This window comes from Rhea pennata, chromosome 18 (genome assembly GCF_028389875.1).
Source record: "Rhea pennata isolate bPtePen1 chromosome 18, bPtePen1.pri, whole genome shotgun sequence".
In the NCBI taxonomy this organism is placed as follows: domain Eukaryota; kingdom Metazoa; phylum Chordata; class Aves; order Rheiformes; family Rheidae; genus Rhea; species Rhea pennata.
The window spans coordinates 5,974,918-5,999,147 of record NC_084680.1 but is presented as its reverse complement, the minus strand read 5'-3'; the positions used below and the strand labels follow the sequence as shown (position 1 = coordinate 5,999,147).

The window sequence follows — 24,230 nt, the reverse complement described above, 5'->3', positions numbered from 1 at the left end:
TTTTCTGGCTATTTTGCTGAACCTACCAGTGCTAAAACCTCAGCAACTATTGAGTTTTGTCCTTCCCCTTATACGACTGTCCTCTCCTAGGAAAGCACACATCTGTGCTCTCACTCAAGGTCATCTTAAATCCCAGTGGTTAAACAGCCTTCTTCTGGACAGTCTCCCAGGGAAGGGAGAGCAGCCCTGGATCGCTCTCCATAGCCTAGGCATGCCAACTTGCCTTGTGCTAAATTAATCACAGGACCAGTGGCACATTCACTTTGCTACCAGGAAAGGTTTCAGATCCAAGCAAATAATCAGTGAGAACATGCAACCATGAACACCTCTCACCTCTTCTCCTCCCCAGTGGAGTCAGGGTGTGCCAAAAGGATTTGGGTGGCAGTAACAGCACACCAGGCAGAGAAAGTATATATACTTCAAACAGACAATACCGCAGTCTGGCACAGGAATGTGCGCACAACTCAGATGTAGGATTTTTCCCAGTCTTTCTTACATACTAGCCCTAAGCCAGGCCCTGACAGTAATCTCCAAATGTTGCTGCAGGTTGAGCATTTCACAGTACCCTCTGCTCAGTGATCTGTCCTGGCAGGATGTCATTTCTAGGTCCTGTTCAAAGTGCTGGAGCAGAAGCCTCTCAGTGTTCTAGCCCCAGTTACTCTGCTCTCTCCTAGGATGATTCCTCTGGCAGCAGAGACCATTAGGGCTACCCCAGCTAAATTCAATCCTGCTCCTGTTCACAAAGCTGGAAGCAGAGTACGGTCTGGGAAGAGCCCTTGGCATTCCTTGCTGGTTCTCCAAACCCTGAATTCACACCACAAGGCCTGTTTGCATCTTGAAGCACCTGCTGTGACATGCGCAGAACAACGGGATGCAAGGGGATGCGTGTGGAGGGTGGGGTGGGGGTGTACAGAAATTGGGGAGGATACAGCTTGCTGGGCATGCTGTGGTTCTAACAGGTGCAAAGGCACCTTAGGATGCTGCACAAGGCAACTGAAATAAATAAATGCGTAAATATTAAGCAGCGGTATGGAAGGCACTACTGCAGGAGCCTTGTCAGTCAGACAAAGATTCAATGGCATCAGTGTGAACAGAGAGGAAACTGGATTTACAAGGCCAACAGAAAGCATTGTAAAAGGTGGATGGGATGGAAGGATCCCATCTACCACTTGCAAGGCAGAGCAAAGAGGGAATCCCATCTGGCTGCTGACTACGTGAGAGCAAGTGGGCTCCTTCACTTCCCAGGCGCCGATGCCTGCTCCCAGCCGCTGCGGTGACATATGCCTCCCTGCTGGCTCCCGGCTGCCCCTCGCACGTTGGCTTCTGCAGCACAGCTGCCCTCCTGGTCAGGCCTTGCTACTTAACCTTGTATATTGACTTTGGTTGTGTCCCCATCCCATAAATGCCATTCAGCTACATCTGCGGTTTGGTGGCTGTGACTCCATCTGTTGTGAAGGGAGAGGAAGCTGGGATATGGTCCCACACTAGGTAACAAAGAGCCAAGAAAGCAAATCAAGCTGTCATTTTCTCCTTGTGAGGGAAGACCCAGTGCCTCCGGTCACAGCGCTTCCCTCCCCATTGTGGCAATAACACAGTGATGTCAACCATTTGAGGGCTGCAAAGGGGATTAGGTTTCCCTGGGAGAGGCCCGTGGAGAGCTCTCCTCCACCTAGATGGGTCAAGTGTCCCCCAGGGCTGAAGTGCAGGGACTGGCATCTACTGGTCTCGACTAACTCTCTCCTCAGGCACTAAATGAACATGACAATTAACCATGGGCTTAATATCGCAGTGGTGAGGGGATCAGCAACTGCTGACAAGGGAGGAGAGACACAGTTCTTTGTGGTAGTTTCTTCCTGTAGTTACAGACGGGGTGGGAATTCCTGGGTTCTCTGTCGCTGCATTGCCACATTGCAATAAGTCATTTCACTACTCTGTGTCACAGTTTTCCTGCTGCAAGATGAATCCAATATTCACAGCAAAGGGAGAGGGGAAGGAAAGAGGAAAGCTGCAAAGCTGGAATAATTAGGGACAGATTCTGGTGGTTCACACTGGAGTACTTAAGGTAACAATCATTTCCATGATTGTTCTGGACATGCAAAATCCTAAGGGTTGTGATACCCGGATGCAAGCCATATGGGAAAACACATTGCTAGCAGTGGGGTAGTATCCAAGGAGTCCAGTGTGGCTATGGCCATGCTTTGTCCCAGCTGGCAGGCAGAGTCGGGGCACTCCAGCCCTTTCAAGGCCATCACCTGCATGCACGTGCTCCATAGTACTTGCCCCGCTCCTGCTCTGCACAAAGGCAAGGATCTAAAGTCAGACAACGCATTATGGCACCCAAGAAGAAATCAGGCGCCTGCTCTGTTTCTCTACAGTCAATGGGAAAGAGCAGTCAAACTGCCCTTCTGAGGCATTTCATTTCGTCTCCACTGTCAGTACAGAGTCTTGGCAGCTCTAATTATAGATGTCTTCAACAACTCTCTGCCCCTTGCACTTGGATGTTACATAGGAGCCATGGGCCATATTGGGGTGGCAATAAGTGCTCCGAACATGGCCTGCACAGAACAACAGACACGTGGAAGACTTCAGGTGAAATTTCTTCTTGCTGAACATGATGATTTGGAACAGATGAACCACATCATTGCATATTTGCACCGATTTCCGTAAACTATTTTAGACCCAGTAGAGCAACTCAGCCTAAAACAATTATGAAAAGCACATTGGTATTTTGACATTTTTCTAAATGAAATATCTGTTGTTTTGTTTTTATTTTAAGACGACATTTAATTTCCAAGTTTGTTTCATTTTTATTTAAAAAAAAGTAAAAAAAAAAATCCTTGGAAATTAAATGCTAAGTTATGTTCAGACCAACATGGGTTTTCTCCAGCTTTTTGGTTCACCAAAAATCACAACAAAAAAGTCACTTTGGTTAAGAGAAAACATTTTTTTTTAATTTGACAGAACTTCCAGCGAACCGAAAAATCAAGTGATTTGCACAGCTCTGCTCTAAACAACTCCCAGAGGAGAGATGATTCCCTCTTCCCACTTTGCTTCCATAACAGCTGTTGCTTTAACAGCCACACACAAATATTTTTTTTCTTGCAAGCCCTCCCTATGCTTTATCTGTGCCTGTCTTGAATGTTAGCTCCACAGATAGGTCCTGCCTTTATCTGTTTCTCACACTGCACTGAATTTGTACATTACCTGTACCTAAAATTAAGTACATAAAAATGTTTCTTTTGTGTCACTCAAGTACTCTGACATCCACAAGGACTCCTATGTAAATGCAAACGGCTGCTGACTTTTCCCACAACGGTAAGCTCTCACTGAACGCGGATAGAGATGCAGTGTACTATTAATGATAAAGCAGCTTGGCGTGGACACCTTTCGCAAAGGCATCCGAGTCCCTGTCTCTGCAGGGTCTCCTTGACCCCACCCGTGGTGACATTTCTCCCATTTCAGAGCTCTGTGCAAGGCACTGACTTCCAGTGGGTGACTTCCCCTTATCTGGAGAGTTGGATATGATGGATGTTGTTTTACAGTGTCCAGCAAAAAATTTCCTCCCTTCTTGTTTTAGTATCATCCTTCTGGTCTCGTGCAAGTCTTTGTCTTTATGGCCCATGCATACACTACTGCAGCTGGACAAGAAGAAACCTTGCTCAACCCAACTTGTACCTGTTCTGAGGGACACAGCCCTCTGTTTCTAAAGGAGGTATGTTTATTGACATTCAGAACAGAGCTGCTTTCTCTTTGTGCCCCTGAGGGCTTCCCTCCATCTCCTAATACATGTTTTAAGGCCCAAATCTCACATATTAGTTACGGAGCATTTCTGGGATCAGATTCATATCTGTTCATAGTCTAAAACTCTTGTAAGATCCTCATCATAAGGGCAAAAAAGGACATATTTACCACGGTACACTTGGAAACCATGAATTCTCCTCCATCCCTCACTCCCCTCATCTCCCCCTTTACTACTATATGTTTTCCCTGCTGCCTAATGAGCCCTCCAGAGACCTGTAGGTATAAAACTCATTACAGCTCCCTCTGTGTACCAGCATCAATAAATGAAGGAGCACAGCAGAGAATGGGAGGGAAGCTGTCACTGTATTTCACCATGAATTACAAAACCACTTTAAAGTCTAGCGCTCAGGAAAGCGCCAGTGAGAAATTGCCCCTAACATAGAGATAGGGGTTTTCTTTATGTTTCAGGCCAGAAACTTGGCAAAGCCTAGGCTTAGGCAGTAATATAATCTCAGCATCTGGAGTGAATGGGAAGCGAGGAAGGATACTGTGCGCTTGTCATATTCTCTGGGCTTATGCCTCCCAGCCCTTTCCAGAATTTATTCTATTGCTTGCTATGGCTCTGTGTGAAGTAGAGAAATATAAAGTGGCTGAGATTTTCAGAGCAGCTCGCTGCCCACAGCTAAGGCCTGATTTAAAAAATCCCAAACCCTGGGTACACATTTAGGCATATGGAGAAGCAAACAGGTTTTCAAAGCTGTTCAGTATATACAGAGCGCTGTGTTGGCTGCCCGTTCTTTTATTAAATCTAGCTCAAAGTGTGTAAAACATGGGCTCCTGTAAAGCTGGGGCCAAGTATGTCAAAGAAGACAGTGTTCATTAAAGCACCACCAGTAAGTAACCTGCGCTCTGTTTGCGTGTGATGTGCCAGCTTCTTCTGACATGCATTTGAGCATGTCTAGAAAAATGTCTACACCTGCATAAATACTGTCTATGCACAAGCGCCTGTTTACATGTATGGCTGGGCAGGACAGCATATTTATGTAGACAGCATGAGGGTTTTCATGAAGAATTGGAGTGCATCTCCTGCTGGCATCCAAGAGCAGGTGTGTAGCCAAAGAGCTATTTGCTACAAGTGGCACGTGTGTGTATGGGTGAGAGTGCATGTTCAAGGCACCATACAGGGGAGTGCATGTCCCCACAGAGGCAGACTGATAGCAGCGGGTGCCGGAGGGTGCACAGGGCTGAATGGGGGTGCTGCGAGTTGCTAATGCTGTCTGTGCATTTGCAGTGCACAGGAGGAAGAAGTGGTGACCTCTGGAATGGGCTGTGCTGAGTAGGCATCTATCACATGCGGGAGAAGGGGAGAGGGGAGGACTCGGTGAGCTCTGCTGGTTTGGGAAATGAAATACCCTGTGTACCAGCTTCTTTTGTCATCCAAAAGCAGGGCAGAAAAATGCAGCCCAACCACTCAAAGTGTGCAAAATACTGAAGAGGAAGAAGAGAACAAAACCCGTCCTGTGCCCTTTCTCTCATTTTCCATCATGTTTTCCTGAGTAAAGAATCCTGTTTCCAGGAGACCAGACCCACTGTGGGTGCTGGGTGGATCTGAACATGCTGACTTGGGACCTTTATCTCGAACTAATTTTTCCTGGGAAATCACAGAGAGAAACCCATATGGAGAGGAAGGCACCATGTTGCTAGAACAACATGCAAAGAAGAATAAAATTCAGAAATTCTTTTCTAAAGGGTAGAAGGGTTTCCTTCATGTATTTCTTTTCACTGGACAAACTGAGGGTAAAGCTACCTTTTTGCTCACTGCATGTAAACTTGTAACAAGGTGATACAGTTAGTAAATTCAGTAGGCACTGACCTTCACTCTTTGAGGGTTCATCCAGTGCTGGATGTCTTGCACAGTCTCGTTCACACGCAGAAGGATGGGCTCATGACTGTGATCCAGGCATGAGGTGGTACACTCAGCGCCTGCACAAAACATGGAGAGGATAAAGCTAGCAGCTTCTTAGCTTTTCAGTATCCTTCCCGCTGAAGGATAGGATTAGAGTTCCTTTTTCTTAAATTGCAATTAGCAGTCAACAGTAACTATCACATATCTTGTCGCCACATTTGAAATGCTGAGCACGTCCCATAACATCTCAGTAGAAAGCCATGGGGGTGGCATATATTCCAAGGCCTTTTCTTATGAGCTGTCTACCTAGGTCTTTCTCTGGCTATTAACTCCAAGGAGGGGGTCAGATTTTGTTCTTTCAGATCACCAAGAAGGTCTGAAGGTTTTTCCATTTCAAATGGAAATGCTCTTTCAAGCATTGGGACTGATTAAGGAGAGGCCACCAAACTCATCTCACCTATGACATGACAAAAATCTTACTGTTTGATCTGTCAAATTTAAAGGCCTTCAATAATAATGTTTTGGACAGTGATCAAGCCTAACGATATTCAGGCAAGCTATCACCTAAGTCCCATATTTGATAGAAGTATGCAGAGAAGTAATGATGGCTTTGTTCACACATAAACCTGCTTTTTCTCTGATTAACTGTCATGCCCTGTGGGAATCCTGTCCTTTCTTTATTAAAACATGCTGTGATACTCTGCAGCAATATCCCAGAGCCCTGTGGTGACACAACCATAAGCCCTAGTGTGTTGGACCATTACCATTTCCCCCCTGGAAAATCACTCTTGAATGGCACAGCTGCTACAAACATGTCATTAGGATTTCTGCACTCCAATCAGTGTTGGAGGTGGAATTAATCTCTGCACTGGTTTGGAGAGCTGAACCTTTGGCTCAACATACACCTCAGCCTGGAAGGGCAGATTAGGTGTCTGAGGAATTACCGAAGGTGTGTGGGATTCATAGTGACCACGACTGGATGCTATTATTTTCCCCACCTGCTTCTGCCTTCTCATATACTCCCACATGGAGGAGCAGAGGGAACAAAGCAGCCCCAGTTTGTTTAGCCAGCGAGGCTCGTGGAGAGCTCGAGGTTTGTTTTGCTTTCCTAGCGCAAGCGGTAGCGGCTTCATGAACTCGCTGGATAAGCGCCCATTAATACCAGCCCTACTGTGCACGAGTGGACAGAAAGTCTTCTTGGAAGGACATCTATCAGGCTTCCAAAAACTCATGAAAAAAAAAAGAGAGGAAAACCCAAACAACCTGATCCTGAAAGGTGGTGCTAGGAGAGCCTAACAAAGTGTGTGGTATGTCTCCATCTGCTGAGGATAAGAGCCAACCGCTGATGTGCCCTTCTGGAGCTATTCCTGCAGCTCCAGTGAGAGCCATGCTCTAGCTGAGGGTCCACAGCTCGGGCCAGGCAGGAGGCCACCACGGCAAGTCCTTTGCTTCCATGAAGGCTGCACCACCCCTGCTCAGAATCGGGCCCGCTGGACCTTGCTGCCAGGGATGGCCACCCCAGCGTGGCTGGCAGCTGTCCCCAGCAAGGCTCGGGCATGAGAGGAGCAGAGGAAGGTGATCACCCACTGCCAAGCGGAGCTGCAAACCCTCCCCGCTCCCAGCGCAGGGAAATGTTCCCCTCAAACCCAGCATTTGGTATTTCTCTCCTTGGAAAAACCTGCCTGCCCCTGGTAGGTAACCTCATCTCAAGGGTAAAACGCCTCGCCACATTAAGAGTCGCTGCAGCCTGCTCGCCGCTCGCTCTCGCGCCCTCCGCCGCGCTATTTACACTTACGGAGAGGAGCGGGTCGGAATTGTTTTGATATATGATCTGTAATTGGCATCATTACAGAGCGGTGATCTCATCCAGGTCGTGTTCTCCTCCCCGGGGAGGGAACGCCGGCAGGCTCGCGGTCCCTCACCCGGCTGTGCTATAATGAGGGAGCCGCACAACGTGGAACGCTTTCTCCAAGTTCAAAGGGACAGCGCAAGGGGAGGAGGGGGCCTGGCGCGGGCTGGGAGAGGGGGCGCAGGAAGGGGCCTCGCACACCCAGGGTCGGCGGCAGCCGGCGCAGCTCACGTTGCAACCATTACAGCAGGGACACCTCAAGAACGCGGGCTGAAAATAAAGTCTACAGTGTATTCCTCTGTCCCCTGTGTGGTGGAAGAGGTGGGGGGGACAGATTACAGAAGTGTAAGAGCAAATTCAGGTACCAGCCCTTTATTCTGAGGGCTGGATACATCTCCTGTGTAGTTTGGCTTGCTGGCTGCCCATTAAAACCAGCTGGCCAAGAAGGGACATGCCGAAATTGGAAACGCTGTATGGAGTAGGCAGTTAGTATATGTTACATGATGTCTGGCCTCCAAAAGCTTCATGTTTCCTAAAAGCAGTTATTTCACTGAGGCAAATTGGTCCACAAGAGAAGGTGACTTCAAGGACTCTAGCCTCCTTCCTTCCTCCCTCTTGTTCCTATCCTGCTCCTCTCTCCCACTTCTTCTCCCCCCCCCCCCCCATCCCTCCGTGGCAGGCGGCCAGGGCTGATGCTCACAAACCTATTCCGTAGCCGCTGGAGCACTGCAGCTTCAGGTGGCTGTTCAGCTGAGTGGGCAGAGCACACTGGCCCTGCATTTCCTTGCAGAGATGAAAGGAGCCACTCCAGGTGCCATCCTTCCGGCAGTGAATCACATTGCTACCACGGCCCTGGGAACGTGAAAGGAGATAACGAGGACAGTCACAAAAACAACAGCAAGAAAAGCAAATTCAGTCTGGGAAGTGAACAGCAGGCAGAGCCAAGCTGGGAACAAAGTTCTGCTGGAACGGGGAAGCCACCGGTTGGGATTGTCAGCCCTGGGGGGCAAGAAGGGGTTTTATTCCAAAAAATAAAAATAGCAGACTGCACATGCACACAAATGCCTCTTCTATGCAAGGTAATGTTTTTACAGGGCTTTTGTAAGTTCTCTGCCTTAAAATGGACCCACTCTGGCTGCAAGAAACGTGCATTCACCCTATTTGCCCTCCTTCTTGTTGTCAAGAGGTTTGTGTTAAATGTAGATAACCTTTTTCCTCCTCCCATTTTCTAACTAGTTGCATCATCCTTGTCTTGAAAAAGAAAGAATCCCCAATGCCCATCTGAAGGAGAAACAAAAGCAGGACACCAAGCAGGGATGCTTAGCAGGGCAGAACGTGCTCTTTAGAGCTTGGCTGCCTTGAGTGACAGCAAGTGAAGAGTCTGAGACAGACATGCACTGAGGCAGGTGTAAAGGTGAGAAAAAAATCCTCTGGTGTGGGATGGTGAAGGAATAGAATATGACATTTCTCTTATAGAAAAGATCCTCTGTACAATACTGAAGAATGAATACCAAAGTCCAAGGGGAAATATCATGCCCTTTAGAAACAACAAAGGAGTGCACAAGGCAATCTTTTGTCAGATCTATGCACATGGCATTGGGGATTTCTGCACAAGCTGTTCTGAAGGATCTGTGAGCCTAACGACCACTGGATAATGTGGGACATTCAATAGGAGGATATCTCCTGTGGTTGGGCTCCAAACCTCCAACAGATGCTAGCTTGGGCCATGCTGACTGGCAGCATCATGCAGGATCTTTACTCCTCTTTGCCTGTTTCACATGCCAGGCATGTTGTCTACCATCCATCCACTAGGGTCTTGGAGATCATGCTGGATATCCTTGGGGATCCTTTAGCATGCTTTCTACCCTGGGATCCCAGACAGAGTTTACACTCACATCAGGCATGCTGAACTTGTCTTTGGAGGCATTCCCCCAGACCCACAGACCAGGGATGCACAGGGATCTGCAGAGGTCTCTGGCACCAGAGTAGAAGATTGCACAGCCTTCGGTGCCAGGTTTGTGTGTTATGTTTGATATTCTTATGCTTCCCTGCTCAGCTTTGTTCACAAACACAATGTTTAGTGGAGCTGCAAAGTGGTCTTACTGACGGACTACTGGATGGGACCTGTTTTCTCTTCTCTAGACAGCTGGTTATTGCCAGAAACAATACGAAAATCATATGAGAGGATAATGAACCAGATGGACTCAGTGCGTGATCCAGTTTGGTGACTTTCACCTAAGGATCAGTTTTGCAGAGATGGATTAATTTAGGTCTGACTGTTCATATGATTTTTGTACAACGTTCAGAAATGGAAGAGCTTTGCTCTGGGTGGCAGGGCAGGGTACCTGCTTAAATGACCATTAGACTCCTCCATCTCTGATGTGGTCTGAGATATAATATGTACAGCTGAGTAATGATCTTTCAGCATGGTGACAAATTCAGGAAGAAATTGCTAACTGATAATTGAGCACAATTTGCTGTTTTAGCAAATGCAGTGAACTTCCACTGCAATTTGTGCACCAGAGTTCAACCATGATTTTTAAAGGTGAGCCATGAAACCTGATTTATGTTCCTGGAGTTGGCTGTGATTGAGGTACTATTGTATAGTTACTGTAATGTGCTTAGAGAACCCAGGATATCCATTGCTATAGTAACATCCTGTCCATCACTCCCTGACCTGTAAAATCTCTTGTGAAAATCCCTGCTGTGTTTCTTGCTTGGATGCAGCGTGCATTATCACCTTATATAGCTGAGAGAGACTTAGTGGGGTTTAATCCTTAAATAATTAACACCTCTCAAGTGGGTCTGGCTTGGGCCAGGAGTCCTCCCTCTTTTTCTGTAATCTATTTTCTGGGATATCTGGAAATACCTTTCCCTGCAAATCCCTTTCTCAAGATGGTCTCTCTCTTTTGCTCAGGATGCTCCTAGCTGAACAATCACTACAGTCTTCCTTACAATGAAGAGACATTTCCACAGCTTACTTCATTATTGCTCTAACCCCGAGTCTACTGCTTGTATCTCTTCATGTCTAGCTCATTTAAAAACACATAAACCGGTAATACCAGTTGCCATTACACTGGTGGTCCTCATTACCCTGTACTAGTAGAGATGGTACACATCTTCCACCATGCTGATCAGTCAGAGCAAGTCATAGGTGCACAAGCCACAGATCAAGCATTACAGAGCCTTCCAAGCAAACTGCACCTACATGCAATACTAGCGACTTTTCATTTCACAAGGCCTGAAATCTCACATAAGCCTTTTAAAACCAGACCTTTTTCAGGTGCTCTGATACAAAACCTCACATATTCTGAGGTTCTCTCTTTCTCATTCCCATGAAGCAGGCAAGTCAGCTCTGCAGGGAATGTGGGTAGTAAGTGCAGCTTCCTGGTCACACCAAATCTGATTGCTGTTTCTTCTGTAGCTGTGACCTTTACCATTTGGTGCAAGTATCAGAGATATCTTTCAGATTACTGGACCTAGAGCAGACCTGGCCCATTTTTAATACGTCCTCGAAAACGGAAAATATATTCAAATTCCTTTGACAGAGCATTCTCTGCTCTCTGCGCTGTGTATAGTAACAGCAGCTCCTACATCCTCCACTTGTATTAAGCAGTAGCACTTATGGGGGATGTTACTATCTCACAAACTATAATTGCCTCTACTGAAAAAAACCAAGCATTTCAAACTAAACATTAAAGGCCAGGCCTTCTTCTGGTATCAGTTGTAGCTCCTAGGAAGTCAAAGGCAATACGATGATTTATGCTGAATAAGAATCTGACCCTTGATGTTTAATGACACCTTCACAGCCAGAAAAATATGAAAGTTTAGAGACAGTTTGGCCAAATAGTCATAATCCCTATAAAGTTAAACTACCATATGACACACACGGATATAGTCATGATGGCAAAAAGAACTGGAGAGTAAAGAAAGGTAAAACAACAAACAAAAGTCAAGTACAGAACACGACAAGTGCATGCAACTGATATCTTTCTTGCTTTCATTCATTACTTCTTATTTCCTCCAGCATTAACATAATACCAGAAGCTATATTTGGTAATTCTCTAGCTAGGTTATAGAGCCACTTGAGGCAGATCTTTCAGCCACTTACTTGTCTGGAAAACAGCAAGTCACTCATTGTTAGTTCTCAATGGGTAATAATTAATACCATTACCACTGTGATAAAAAAAACAGTTTTTCTTGGCTCTTCACAGCAGTTAATGTGTACTTGAATCATGTACTTCCCTTCTCCATCTCACTGCCCTTTTTCACACACACAAAGATGTGCTAGACTGGCATGGTACAGTGCCATGAGTACTAAACAAGCTGTTCCTAAAGTGGCCTGTCAAAACCCGGGGAATACGGCTTTGATTGGGAGTGCTCAGCCTAGACAGAAGCATTTCCACTCCACAGCCTATCCACTTCCAACACCTGAGGAAGGCTGCCCCTAAATCTGAACTTCTTCTTTGATGCTCTCACCTTCCAGGCTCAAGCCCAGTTCAGCAATCATCAACAGACTGAAGAACAGAAAAACAGCAGTCAGGTGGGGTCATTCTCCAAAGCTCAAGGGTGTGGTGTGATCCTCTGAAGATGGATACTAAAGCCACATCCTACAAGATGCTAACTTCTGGTCTGACAAGGGCTCAAGGGAGCTATGGCACTTGGTGCCATTCTCTGAGATGAAGGTCCCTTGAGGTCATATGGTGAAGACATGCTTTTATGGCTTAGATTATTTGGATATGAGTGACTCACCGACTGATTGTCATCATCTTCACACTTGATTCTGCACTCACTGTTGAACTGGAAGCCATTGGAGCACTGGTAGAGCCCATGGAACTTGGAAGGTGGAGGCTCACAGGTAACAGGCACGCAAGCTCCTGGCAGCCACGTGCCGTCTTGTGTGCACTGGATCTTAAAGGCTCGCCTTTCCGAGTAGAAACAAACAAGACCATTTAGTGAGCAGCTGAGTCAGCTAAGACCTTCTAAAGACTCTGAGCTCTGCTAGCAGGTTGCAGGGGATGACTTTTAACACTTGGGGAACAAGTTGCGAATCTGCGTCATAGGATCTTTGAGTGAAAATAATGATTATTTGCAAAACCAACATTTAACTGCCTAGCCTAAACTCCTCTTGCAGCTTTGGACACATATCCCCAAAACATTGCTTCCCAGGCTTGTGGGCTGTGGTTGGTCTGAAGTGGGTTTGTGTACAGTCAAAAATATACGATAGCACTAACTCTTTCCTGCAGAGTTTCAAATGGGGCTCCCCAGACTGCATATCAAAGGGTATTTCTAAGGTAACATCTGTTTTTTGAGTATTGGCTACGATTTCCAAAGGAACTTAAGAGAGTTAGGTGCCTAAATCCCCTTGAAATTGCACAACTATCTGCATAAGGGAACTGTCCCGTGAAAATCCCTACAATACATAAAGCTTGTTACAAACAACCCATATTTCTTCTCCAAATCTTTTTAACCCATGGCTTCCTGAATCATATTGACTGCTTGGCATTACTATTTCACGTACTTTCTTGCTTTTCTGGAGGATCCAGGGACATGGTAACCTGGTTTACATTTGTATTTGCAAAATGATCCCACTTTGTGCTTATCTTCTCGGCAGCGAGTAGTCTGAAGATCTGCATTAGGAACTATGGAGGGTGCTCTACACATTAGCTCACACAGAGCCTCCGGAAAAGACCACAGACCGTCCTCCATGCAGGTCAAGTTGCTGTTGTTTCCTGAAAAGGACAGTGAGTAAAGTTAACAACATTCAACAGAATACTTTTTTTTCCAAATGTCATTACACTCATAATAAATCAAAAGCTACCTTAGTTGGTTTGACAAATTCAGCCCTGAATTCATGCATTCTTATGCATTTGGTCTTTGTAAATGATGACATTACATCATTAAGGATTGTTTTCCAGAGACAATAGGCAGACAGTGCTTATTTCAGGAAATGCTACAGCACAGGGGAGCCACACTGGTTTTGTATTCTTTTATACTTCTTTTCTCTCCTATTTTGTTGTTCTCGTAATCTGAAAGAAGACCTGCCCCCTACATCAACTCCCTTCTCTCAAAAACCCTGGCTTTAACAGAGTGCTTGCTGCCATTACATTCTTTATTCTGCTTGTGTTATACTCCTTCCCTGAATCTGTCCTTTTTATTCCAATTCTGAGCAGTTTGGAGCAGCATCTGCTAGTATTAGATACACTACTCCAACACAATGAGGAGCCATTCTCAGCTGGGGACTCTCAGTCCTCGGGGAGTACTGTGATAAATATGATTCATAATACTCATTAGAGACTCGTTTTCCTTAGGAAGCTTGCTTGGTCAACACCTCAAAGGTAAAAGATACAATAGATTTATTTGCCTCTGCCATGACCTACTTGATTTCAGAATGTTAAGCTAAAAGTAGCCTAGTCTCAGTATATTTTACAGTCTATGCTATTTTATACTGTAAGTTAAAAAGGAATAAGCTTTTCCTAAGAAACAAAATACAGCTATGAGCCACTAACCCTTCAAAAATCCCTAATGCTCTATTGAAATCCCTGACCATTGCTGCAGGAACTCTATTCAACCCAAAAGACATATTTTCAACAGTAAGCCAACTTCTGAGTTATCCAAAATAACACTGACAAGCTGCTAACGCCAGAGTAATGCCATCTCTCTGAGGGGGAAGGAAGAGAGCTGGGGCATGAGGCTGGAATTCAAAGAAGAAGAAACAAAAGGCTCCAGAGGGCTCAGGAAGGTATGTGGAGGAGCCCTCTCGCCCTACCCACAAAGATAAGAGAAGCTTCATTAAATCAGCCCTGGCTTTCTTTCTCCCCTTCTCAATTGCAGATAATAGCAGAGGTATTTTGTGCAGAAGGGAGCTCTTTTCTAGAGCACCACCATGCTCCTTTGCTCTGACTCATGCAGCAGCTCTGCAGACCAGCCATGGTGATATCATACTCGCCACTGCAAAGTGATAAGCTGTGACATTACCAACAGTGGCTGTCATGACGTCAGTGATTGAATTAGGCATGAGTCATTCAAACACCATTCTCCAGAAGCTTAGTGACAATATCTATTAGTCATCACTGATGGCTGTACACCAAATGGTTCCTTTACTTCACAGCTCAGACAGTTTCCAGACAAAAGCGAAGTAATGCTGCACACTACAGCTGCACAAGCCTTGACCTAGGGATTTGGTTATTGTCCCTCAAGCTTCCTGCACTGGTGTCATTAGCTCAAGTTCTTGTCACTTGTGACTTGTTTTACCCTCTGATGCATTGCAAGAAAAGCACCTGTCTCCTGCTTGGGATAATTTTGCATTCCTCCAAGTTGTTTATTTTCAGTTTTAAAAAATATTTTCCCATCAAGAAAATGCCAGGCATTTTCAATGAGAAACCACCTCCTTACTGAAGGGGAACCTCTTTGTAACAAAGGAAGAGACTCCCTTGATAAAAGTCTCCCTTTTGAGTAGTTTTACCCTTCACTATGGGTTGCCTAGTTGAGTTAAAAGAATGGAACAATTTGGTTATATATGAAGAAATCAATATACCCTCTCATATGCCTCGTCTGGAAGATCAAAAAGGGCAATGTGCTAATGAGAAGAAGAGTGGATAGTGCTGAGAACATGATTGGGACTCTACCAGAAAAACAGCAATGAACGAGAAAGGGAGGGAAGAGGAAAAAAGGAAGAAGTGGGTGTTATTTTTAGGAAAATTGTAGTGACTCCCAAACAAGGAAGAGAGAAGAGAAAGGTCAGCTATAGAGCAAGATGAGTGTGGAAAAGGAGGGAGGTAATGGGAGGACTAGGAAAAACAGCAAAAGGGAACTGTGTCACTGGGACATGGGACTCTTCAGTCTTCTCCTGCCTTTTAGAAAACATGAAGGAAGCATATAAGGGAGCCTGACATAGAAAACAGAGAAGGCATGGGAAATAAGATGAGAGTGTTCAATTTGATTTATCCCCATGACTTTTCCGTGTTTTGATTGTATGGAAGCAATAGTCACTGCCATTACTGCTTGGCCAGCCTCAATCAAGAAAAGGTCAAAGGAAGGTAAAAGAGAGAGGAAAGAAAACTTAACTTTTAATATAAATAAACCTTCCCATAAACTCTTATAATTCTTCATACTTAAGATATCGTGAGTAATTCTAAACCAACAGGAATAATAATATATATTACTAGGAGACGTTTCTGTTAGCTGTGCAGCTGTCCCCAACTCACTGCACAGACGCTCTCCAATACCTTTCAGAAGAGCAGGAGGTCGACAAGTGAAGGAGCATTTCTTGCCAAAGGTGGTCCCCTCACTGCAGTTGAATGTGGCTGGGTAGACATGGTACTGGTCTGGGACACCGCAGTCCACAGGCTCACAGGTCACCTGCTTGTTCCACTTCCCATCTGTGCAAGTCATGGTGATGCTGGACTCCATCTGAAAAAGATACATGACTAAAGATATAACAGCCAGCAAGGGAGAGGTCAAAACCATTTAAAGCTTAATAACATCCATTATTTTCATGACTTACATGTTAAACAAAGTGGCTACTGAAAACATCTAGGTATCACAAAAACAGCATCAGAGAATCAACATGTATACATCTCCTTTGCAGTTTGAACCAAATCTTTACCCATAAAGAAGCAACAAGTTGTTGAGGACAGAAATAACCTGTTCTATTTTTTACAACACTAGGATGTCTGACAGTAATTATTGGAGGAATTTTAATGGAATTATTCTTGTTTTACCAACATTGCTTCATTCTCCAGCTTCTACTTGGTGAAGTTTGTTCCTTCCCCTGTGAAAGTCTGAGCTGTTTGGAGCTGACAGTTATCCCTGATCCTCTATCACCTGTGGAGTGATAGAGTCATTTGGAGGTAATTGCCCATATATTTCCTGTACATTGCTGGGGTCTAAGTAAAAGCAAACCTGGCAAGAACCTGTTGGGGACTCCCATTCAAATCTTTCACACGAGTCGTCTGTTACTATGGGACTGAGGTACCAAGGGAGTTGGCCTGGGTCACCCCAACACCGTGTTCAAGTATTGACAGGTGCTGTTATCGCTTTTATTATCAAAGTACCCTAAGGCTCCAAACGAAATCAGGGCATGCTGCCCTGGCACTAGGGATGTGTATGCTTGAAAGACAGGCTTTTGCCTGGAGGAATTTGCAATGGACAGACCCAAGCCCATCCTGCCCATACTTTCACCTGGCACCTGGTCCAGAAAGTCACAAATGGCAGAGGTCGAATACAGAGTCCGTGTCTGTGCTGTGACTTCCCTAATGCCACTCATAGCTACAGAGAAGCTACACTTCCACGGATTTGAGGAATAACTCAAACAATGAAGCAGACTGAAATCCTGGAATGCTATGAAAAGAGAGGGAGGGAAAAAAAAAAGGAGGCCACCCTTCCAACACTCTGACTAAGGATTTACCAGGTGACCAAACAAAGAGAGTAGAACAAACAATATATCTACTTTTTAATTAAAAAGGGCTGATTAAAAAAATAGAGGTGAAGAATATGAAAGCAAGACTCTTCTTTCCCACACCACAATAAAGAGAGGGACAGAAGAAAAAGAAATATGAGAAGTCCAAATATGTATTGTGGAAGAGGAAGATACCAGCAAAGAATCTGACCAAGTTGTATAGCAGCACTCTTATGCCTCCAGGGAATATTTTATTCAGGATTGCTACGCTCACAGGAGATCTGCACCACCAACCATTGATCTGGGTTTATAAAAGGAAGGGGAATTTTTCTAGCACACATCAAAGGGACCTGGATTCCCTTTTGCAAAAACACCCTAATGGTTTCAACAGAAGTTCAGACCTGTCTCCCTTTGATATATGGTTGCATTTAGAATGGAAAAAGCAGTCCCAGAGCTGAGAAACTGGACACTTCCCAAGCAGGCACAAAATCCCTTTTCTAGACTGTGGAGTTTATTTAAACAAGGAGCAGTGCTGATGGAAAAAAAAAGTCTCTTTACAGATTTAGAGTAGAACATCCTGGGGTTCATGGAGTGCTCAGGTGGAGTAACACTCTAGGTCCTCATTTTCAACCATTTTGTTCCCCAGTGGCTGTTAATCTGTCTTTTCTTATCAGATCGTCTGCACCATTAAAAAAAAATATATTCTGTAGATGGATGATGACTTGAAGATGTCTGTGCTTCTACAGGAAGTTACTGTATGATTCTGATGGCCATTGAACAAGAGAAGGTAGCATACTTCCATGTCTTCATAATTCATACTCATAGCAGCATTACCACAAATGCCAGATATACAATCTACTGTATGCTTCAGAATCAGTTTTTAAAAGAAAAGTGGAAATTATGCCTCCCCTATCCACCATTGGAGAGGATGTCCATCATTTTTAAGGTACACTGTCTGAATTAGTGATGTTGCTCAGGGCTCTGCCCAAGTGCACTGCAAGCCCACATGTCCTAAAGATTTCCAGAGGAGATGGAGACAATCTGAAAGCCAGGATCTTAGTCTGGAGACCAGAGAAATCTGTAATCTCTCTCAGAACTCAACACTGTAATTCTGCACTCCAGGCTTGCTTGCTCCAGTATACAGTAAAGCCTCTTCCATTAACAAATGCTACCATCAAATAACGCTTAAGCACCATGGCTGCCAGACACCTTGATCAGCAGAGAGTTAAAACAAAATCAGAATGAAGATGGCAGGTGCTATTCAAATGTTAAGGAAAAGACATGGGTCTTTCATTGTGTCCTGTCAGATGCCAGATTCATGCCAAGCACAGGAGAGTCATATCAATGCTAGGAGATTATAAATCCAAGAATTTAGTTGTGAGTCTTAGTGTGATCTAGTTAGCCCAAGCTAATGCTTGCAAGTGTATTCCAGCTGCAGTCTTCATTCGTAGAAAACTGAGAGACACTACAGTCTGTTGGAAATACAATGTACCTAGGCCCATTCTTCCCTTGGATGCTACTCCTAGTTAGCAGTATACTTCCACACTTTACTTCTGCCTCTGTTCTAGACCTTGATGTGCAATATTTAATCTCGCCATGGTTTTGACTCCGGACTTTCCCCTATGGTGCTTTCCCAACAAAAACACTAACCAAATCTGGGAAAAATCACCTTCTTCCAAACACTTACAGCTTCTCCTCTTCTGAGCACATTGGAAAGCTGCTTCCATCTAGAGAAGTAGTGCCCAAGCGTGTAAGACCCTGGCTTCTCAGCTCATTCTGGTAATTAGTTCTACACTTACTATGATAGAAGCTGAGGTTTTCAAAGTCAGAGTAAATAATGATAAATTTTAGAGCATATCTATCATTCAGTATCATCACTTCAAGTACAAGCATATGAATTTCTATAGCAGAACACAAAATAAATGGCTTTGCTTCAGTAGAGGCAAAGATTAGTGCATTTGATTGGAAACGAAGAGGACATTTCTACCACGGAAGTTACTGTAGATGGCACCCATCAGCTCACAGTTTATCCCTTTTGCAGAATCCCCCCCTTAAGGTAGAATCTTTGCAATGCTTGGTGGCAGTATACCAGCTGAAAGCCACTGATCCACGAGCTCATCTTCCCCCCAGTACCAGGCCAAAGTTCAGGGATGTTTCCCAATGACTCAGACTGAGCAGGACTACTTTCATATCCTGCATCACGTCTTTGTGGCAGCATCTGTGCCTGTCCTTGTAAATCTCCCACCTGACGTCCAAGTGGGTACATGCTGGTTTCACCTGTTTGATATGACAAAGTCATCCAGTTCATGGCAGTCCACATGAAGTACTTGGCTTTCTCCTCAGGTTTACTAGCTGCCACTTCGGGCACTTTGTGCTGCTTTGACTGGCATCACAGCAACTGCTTCCCTTCACGTCCTGCCTTCCAAAAGAAGCTTATGCAAGGAGGGAAAGAGGGGGAGAAGGTGACAAGGGGGGAAAAAAAAAGGTCTCCAAAGATACAGTGTCCAGTACAGTGAAGATGATGCAAACGAAAACAAATCTGGTGTCAGAAAGATTTGTTTCTTGGCACTTTTAACAGCTTGTGAGAATTCATGTCTCCTTCCTGCTGCCCAAGATCCCAGACGGCTCCTTCTTCAAGCGATGCTTCATGTGTGAAGTTTCCTCTCCTTAAAAACGAACAGCTGTGCCCTCCCCTCTAAGTATTCTTCCACTTCTGCCCACTACTGTGCCTCTAATTGAACCCACATGAGCTGTGCTTTCTTTTCCTGGCATGATTGATGATGCCTTTGCACAACATTAGGGAGCTGCTGGGTTTTAAGTAACACCTCTTGACCAGAACAGCAGTGGTGGTAGCGTCAGAGAGAGATGACAACAAGTAACAGAATGAGCAGGGCTTTCAGTGAAGGACAAGGGGGAGGAAAGAAGTGAAAGACAAAGGGGAAAAAGTGGGGGGAGAAAAGAAAAAAGAGTGATGGAGTTGTCATGGGGGAGTGAGGAAATCAGGGTAAAACGAAACATCCCAAGATCTTCTTTGTGAAAAAGAAACATGAAGGATCCCATCAATAGGCAAAACTTTTTTTTGTTGCTGAAGTCCCTAAATGAGTATGGGAGAGAACTCCAAGATAGCGTAATGGCTTGGGTTTTTTTTGTTTGTTTGTTTTGTTTTGTCTTACAGAAAATGGCTTCTACTGCATATAGTGCTGATATATTTTGGACTTGGTGGTTTTATGGAGTTTAACAAAATTTGGGAGCAAGTGCTTCTCAGAGAGTAGAAACGAAGGATGTTTTTTTCCCTAAGAATGATTAGACATGGCTTCAAGGAGACACAGAGGCCAGGAAGTTCAGGAACAGTTAGGATGATTTTCAAAAGCCCTTCAGATGTAAAAGATTGATTTGAAATATGACTTATGCTCCCACATCTCTGAGGTGCTTTTGAAAATTTTTCCTTTAAATCTCTGTTCACATTTTTTTAAGCCTTTCACTGAAATACTGAAGGAAATTTGGTTCAGATGATAAACCAGGGTGTGTTCATGGGACTGTCAATCATCTTCATCAGCCTGCAGTGGTCACAGGCCACTGATGTTCAGTCTGCTCTTTGAGACATTGCACCTCACCTCAGTCTCCTTCCTACCCAAGAGTGTGAAACATCAGGAAGTGAAAAGCTACTTTCCTTCCTTCTTCTTGCACAGGCTCCCATGCTGTCAGCTAAGTGAGAAAAAAATAGCTCAAGTCCTTCAAATCAGTCAATCAAGCAAAATACCCAACTGAATAACAACAGTGAAACAACCAACAGCTTTGTGCAAAATTCCTCAATCATAGCATACAGTTCCTGTGAATACAGATAACAATCCACATGTCCTGTCTCATCACCAAATGCTTGTGATCAGAAGAAGAACTGAAGCTGGGAAGCAATTGTGGAATGAGCACAATGCAACTCAATACAACAATACAAGGAATCCAAACCATGGATTCCAGAGTTTCTCAGATAATTCATTTCTCGCATGCAAGTTACAGAAGTTCTGGCTTGAAGCACCTGACACAAAGAAATAAAACAAGATGATAGTGAAAGAAACTGTCCATTCCTATTCAGCAGATCTCCTAAGCACATGCATGAACTTTAAAACATGTGTTTAAAATGCTCCACTAAACAGGGATAGTGTTAAGTACATGCTTCACTCCTTTGCTGATTTGAACAGCACAGAGCAAAACAAAGCCATAAGCTTCAAAATTTTTTTTTTTATCGGTGGAAGGAGATGATAAAGTGCAAGAGTAGATCAGGGTGAGAGGAAGCGTGTTGTAATAGGCAGTGAATCATGTTAGCTAGGGGTGTTAAAATCCTCCACTCTTGTCATATGAATTTGATCAAGGCTTTAAAACCAAGGTTCTCAGAACAAAACCATACCGTAACAGTTGGCTGAGCCTCCTCAAAAGGTACCTTTTGCATTTAAACAACACAGTGCTGGTGGAACATGCTTAGGCTGTTTTATTTGGTTTTGGATTCCTGTGCGTTTAATGTACAGATCTCTTCCAACTATTTCCTGGTTCAGTCATTCAGGCTTGTTTGAGAACTTGTTTTCTGTTCTGTAAAAATGCTCAGCTGGAGCTAGGGTTCTGGTGCTGATGCCAATTAGGATGGAAGAGGCCCAGCTCGCGGGGTCCTGTATTTGTTTTGTAATTGAGTTGAAAGGGCTGACTCATTCCCCTCCACTCTGTCTCCCCCCTCTGTGAGCTTATGAAGAACACAGTATTTCACAAATACAGACAGGCTCCGGAGAGCGACTGCCTGCCTCCAGCCCCCACCCTGTCCCCAGATGTGCGTGCTGCCCGTACAACACACAAAGGTGCACATGTGGGTTACCGCAGTTGTGTTGCACTTACAGGACCCAGCAGCATTTAAGAAGTGAACACAAACTAGAGTGGGTCCACTCGAGTACCTACAGCGGGTCCACATCTCCTGCATGCACTAGTCCCAGCGGTGCACCAATGCTGGGCCATGCTACGCACACCCTTGGCCTCAGGGACAAAGAAGCAGCATTTTCTGAACATTTAAAGAAATGTGCAGTTTTCCACAATACCCCCATCTCTGCATCATGCTACGTTTCTGTGACTGCACTGTTATTGCATAGTTTAGGGAAAGCCAGTTAGCACTCCCTGGTCCACTAAGGTGGGTCTTTGGTGCTTGGTTTGAATCTGAAAATATTTAGATGCTTTTTTCCCCCTTGATGTCACACATTTCTGCAATGCCACAGTGTGCTTGGAAGCAGACAGACTGAAATGCTGCAAAGGATTTAAGGGATTGTTAGTCCCCAACCAAGGAATAAATACAACAAATTTTGCCTACGAATGGGTTGTGCAAAAACAAGCAAACAACACTCCTACCCTACCCCCAAAAAACCTTGTTTCGTTGAATAGGACCAGTCATGTCAGAGAAGGCCTAAATACACATTTAAGCCACTTGCATTGAACATTTTTAAATTTTGAAAACACTTCAGATTTGCTAATTGCTAGTACCTCTTTCTAAAAAGTGAGGTGACTTCTGATGAGAAGAAATATTTGGATGTTGCCTTGCCACAAGGCCAGGCTCAGATTTTGGACTTTAGAGTGAGTTGACAAACTTCTCCATGCCTGTTTGCTCATTTCTGTTTTGTGGGCCATACAGAAACAGCAGAACAAACCTGGCTCTTGCTGAGATCGTCATCTCGCTGGACTTGCAAAATGTAGCCTGTCTGGCAGCTCACACTGCACTGGGCACCGTTGTACCAGCCACCACTGGTGCAGTTCAGCAATGCATTCTCAATCTCCAGCTTTTGGCAGTCAGTGGCTTCGCAAGAGTAATGGACGCAGCTAGGTGGGAAACAAGAAACAGCATTTTCATTCATTCCACTCAGTTCACTCCACAAAAGTGTGCTTGTCTGGCTGATGAACTCATCACTCATCAGACAGCAGGTAAATGGATTGTACGGATTGCATTGTGACTCCCATGGCAAAGTGCTCCCTACCAAAGAGCACACCCTTTAGGTACATATTCTGAAGAGCGGGGACAGTGGTAACGGTGATGACAACGCAAGCAAATTGTGTATCTTTTGGCAAAAGGGAAAAGCCTGCCAATTCTGCAGAATTACTTTCTATTCTGCAATATTCATAGAGGAGAAACAGCATGAGTAACAGCACTGTTGCCTTCTGACTCCTGTATGAACATGCATGTAGCACATCCCATGAAAGTCCTCTCCCTCCAAGACCAATCTTTATGCCCCATCCAATTTTAAATCACTGTTGAATTTAGGAATGTTTGATATTACCAGTGATAATTTAGGAATGTTTGATATTGCTACTAATAAGTGTGCATGTGTGTATGTGTGAGGAGGGGTTTCTGTGACATGCACTATTATCTTTGAGAAGCTCGACTGAAATCAACCCATTCATTTTATTCCGCTTCACAAGGACCACCAAACAACAGTGGCACAGCTATGATAAATTCTGATCAACTAGACTCAGCTCAGCAGTATGCTGCCTTTTCACATCTCTCCAGTTGCTGTCCTGCCATCCATAAAATGTTTGCCCATATGGAAACTAGCTGCTCTCCCTACAGTGAATTATTCTAACATTTAGTACAACTTGTAAAATGAAAGGTTTATTTTATTTGTATATACACAGAGAAGTCTGGATGATACAAAATCTTTCACTATCTCTGATAGCCTGAGTCAAACAAAAAATTACAGCACATGTTCAAATGCAAGTATGGGGATATTCCCCCAGCTAAAGTGGAATGAAAATGTTGAAAGGCTTGAAGCATGTGCAAACTGGTTTTGCTTGATTAGGGACAAAGTTTCTTACAAAGTGATGTACCTCTGCTGAAAGTTAAAATTAAGTTAAATACGGTTAAATTAATTCTGAGGGGGGAAAACCTTGCCTTACTTCATCATCTATGTCAGTAGGGAAGAACCTGAAAAATTGGAATTTATAGAAAGAAGGGAAAGCAATGCCACAATACATATATTTTGAAATGAGCTAGAAGAAAGATATTCCCATCTCCTTAAAAAAAGGGTTAACAGCCACTGAAAACCCATCCACCTTACTAAGCACAGGATTTAGCAAGTACCTAGTGTTTCATTGTGTTTAAAGCAGTGTGCAGACATTAAACTAATTAATTTTCATGACACGCCTGTGAGACACCTGTGCCAGTATTGTTATCCCCATGTTACTGATGGAGAAGCACATCTGCACTTGTCTCTGCTGAGCTACATATCAGAGTAAACTACAGCATTATTTACTTCCACAACTCAATTCTCTGTCCCAAACTAGTGCAGTATAGGAAGTGCCCAACTTAAGCTTGC

The 24,230-nt window shown here is 44.4% G+C and overlaps 1 protein-coding gene across 1 annotated transcript in view; it reads right to left on the bottom strand.

Annotated features, from left to right (window-relative positions):
• PAPPA (pappalysin 1) overlaps window positions 1–24,230 on the bottom strand; it is a 180,977-nt gene that overhangs the window by 17,693 nt on the left and 139,054 nt on the right. The window contains exons 14-19 of the mRNA XM_062590886.1: window positions 22,572–22,740; window positions 15,725–15,908; window positions 13,018–13,228; window positions 12,249–12,420; window positions 8,201–8,348; window positions 5,615–5,724 (exon numbers count right to left, since the gene is read on the bottom strand). Of these exons, the coding sequence (XP_062446870.1) occupies window positions 5,615–5,724; window positions 8,201–8,348; window positions 12,249–12,420; window positions 13,018–13,228; window positions 15,725–15,908; window positions 22,572–22,740 (994 nt within the window). The remainder of the gene's footprint in view (window positions 1–5,614; window positions 5,725–8,200; window positions 8,349–12,248; window positions 12,421–13,017; window positions 13,229–15,724; window positions 15,909–22,571; window positions 22,741–24,230) is intronic.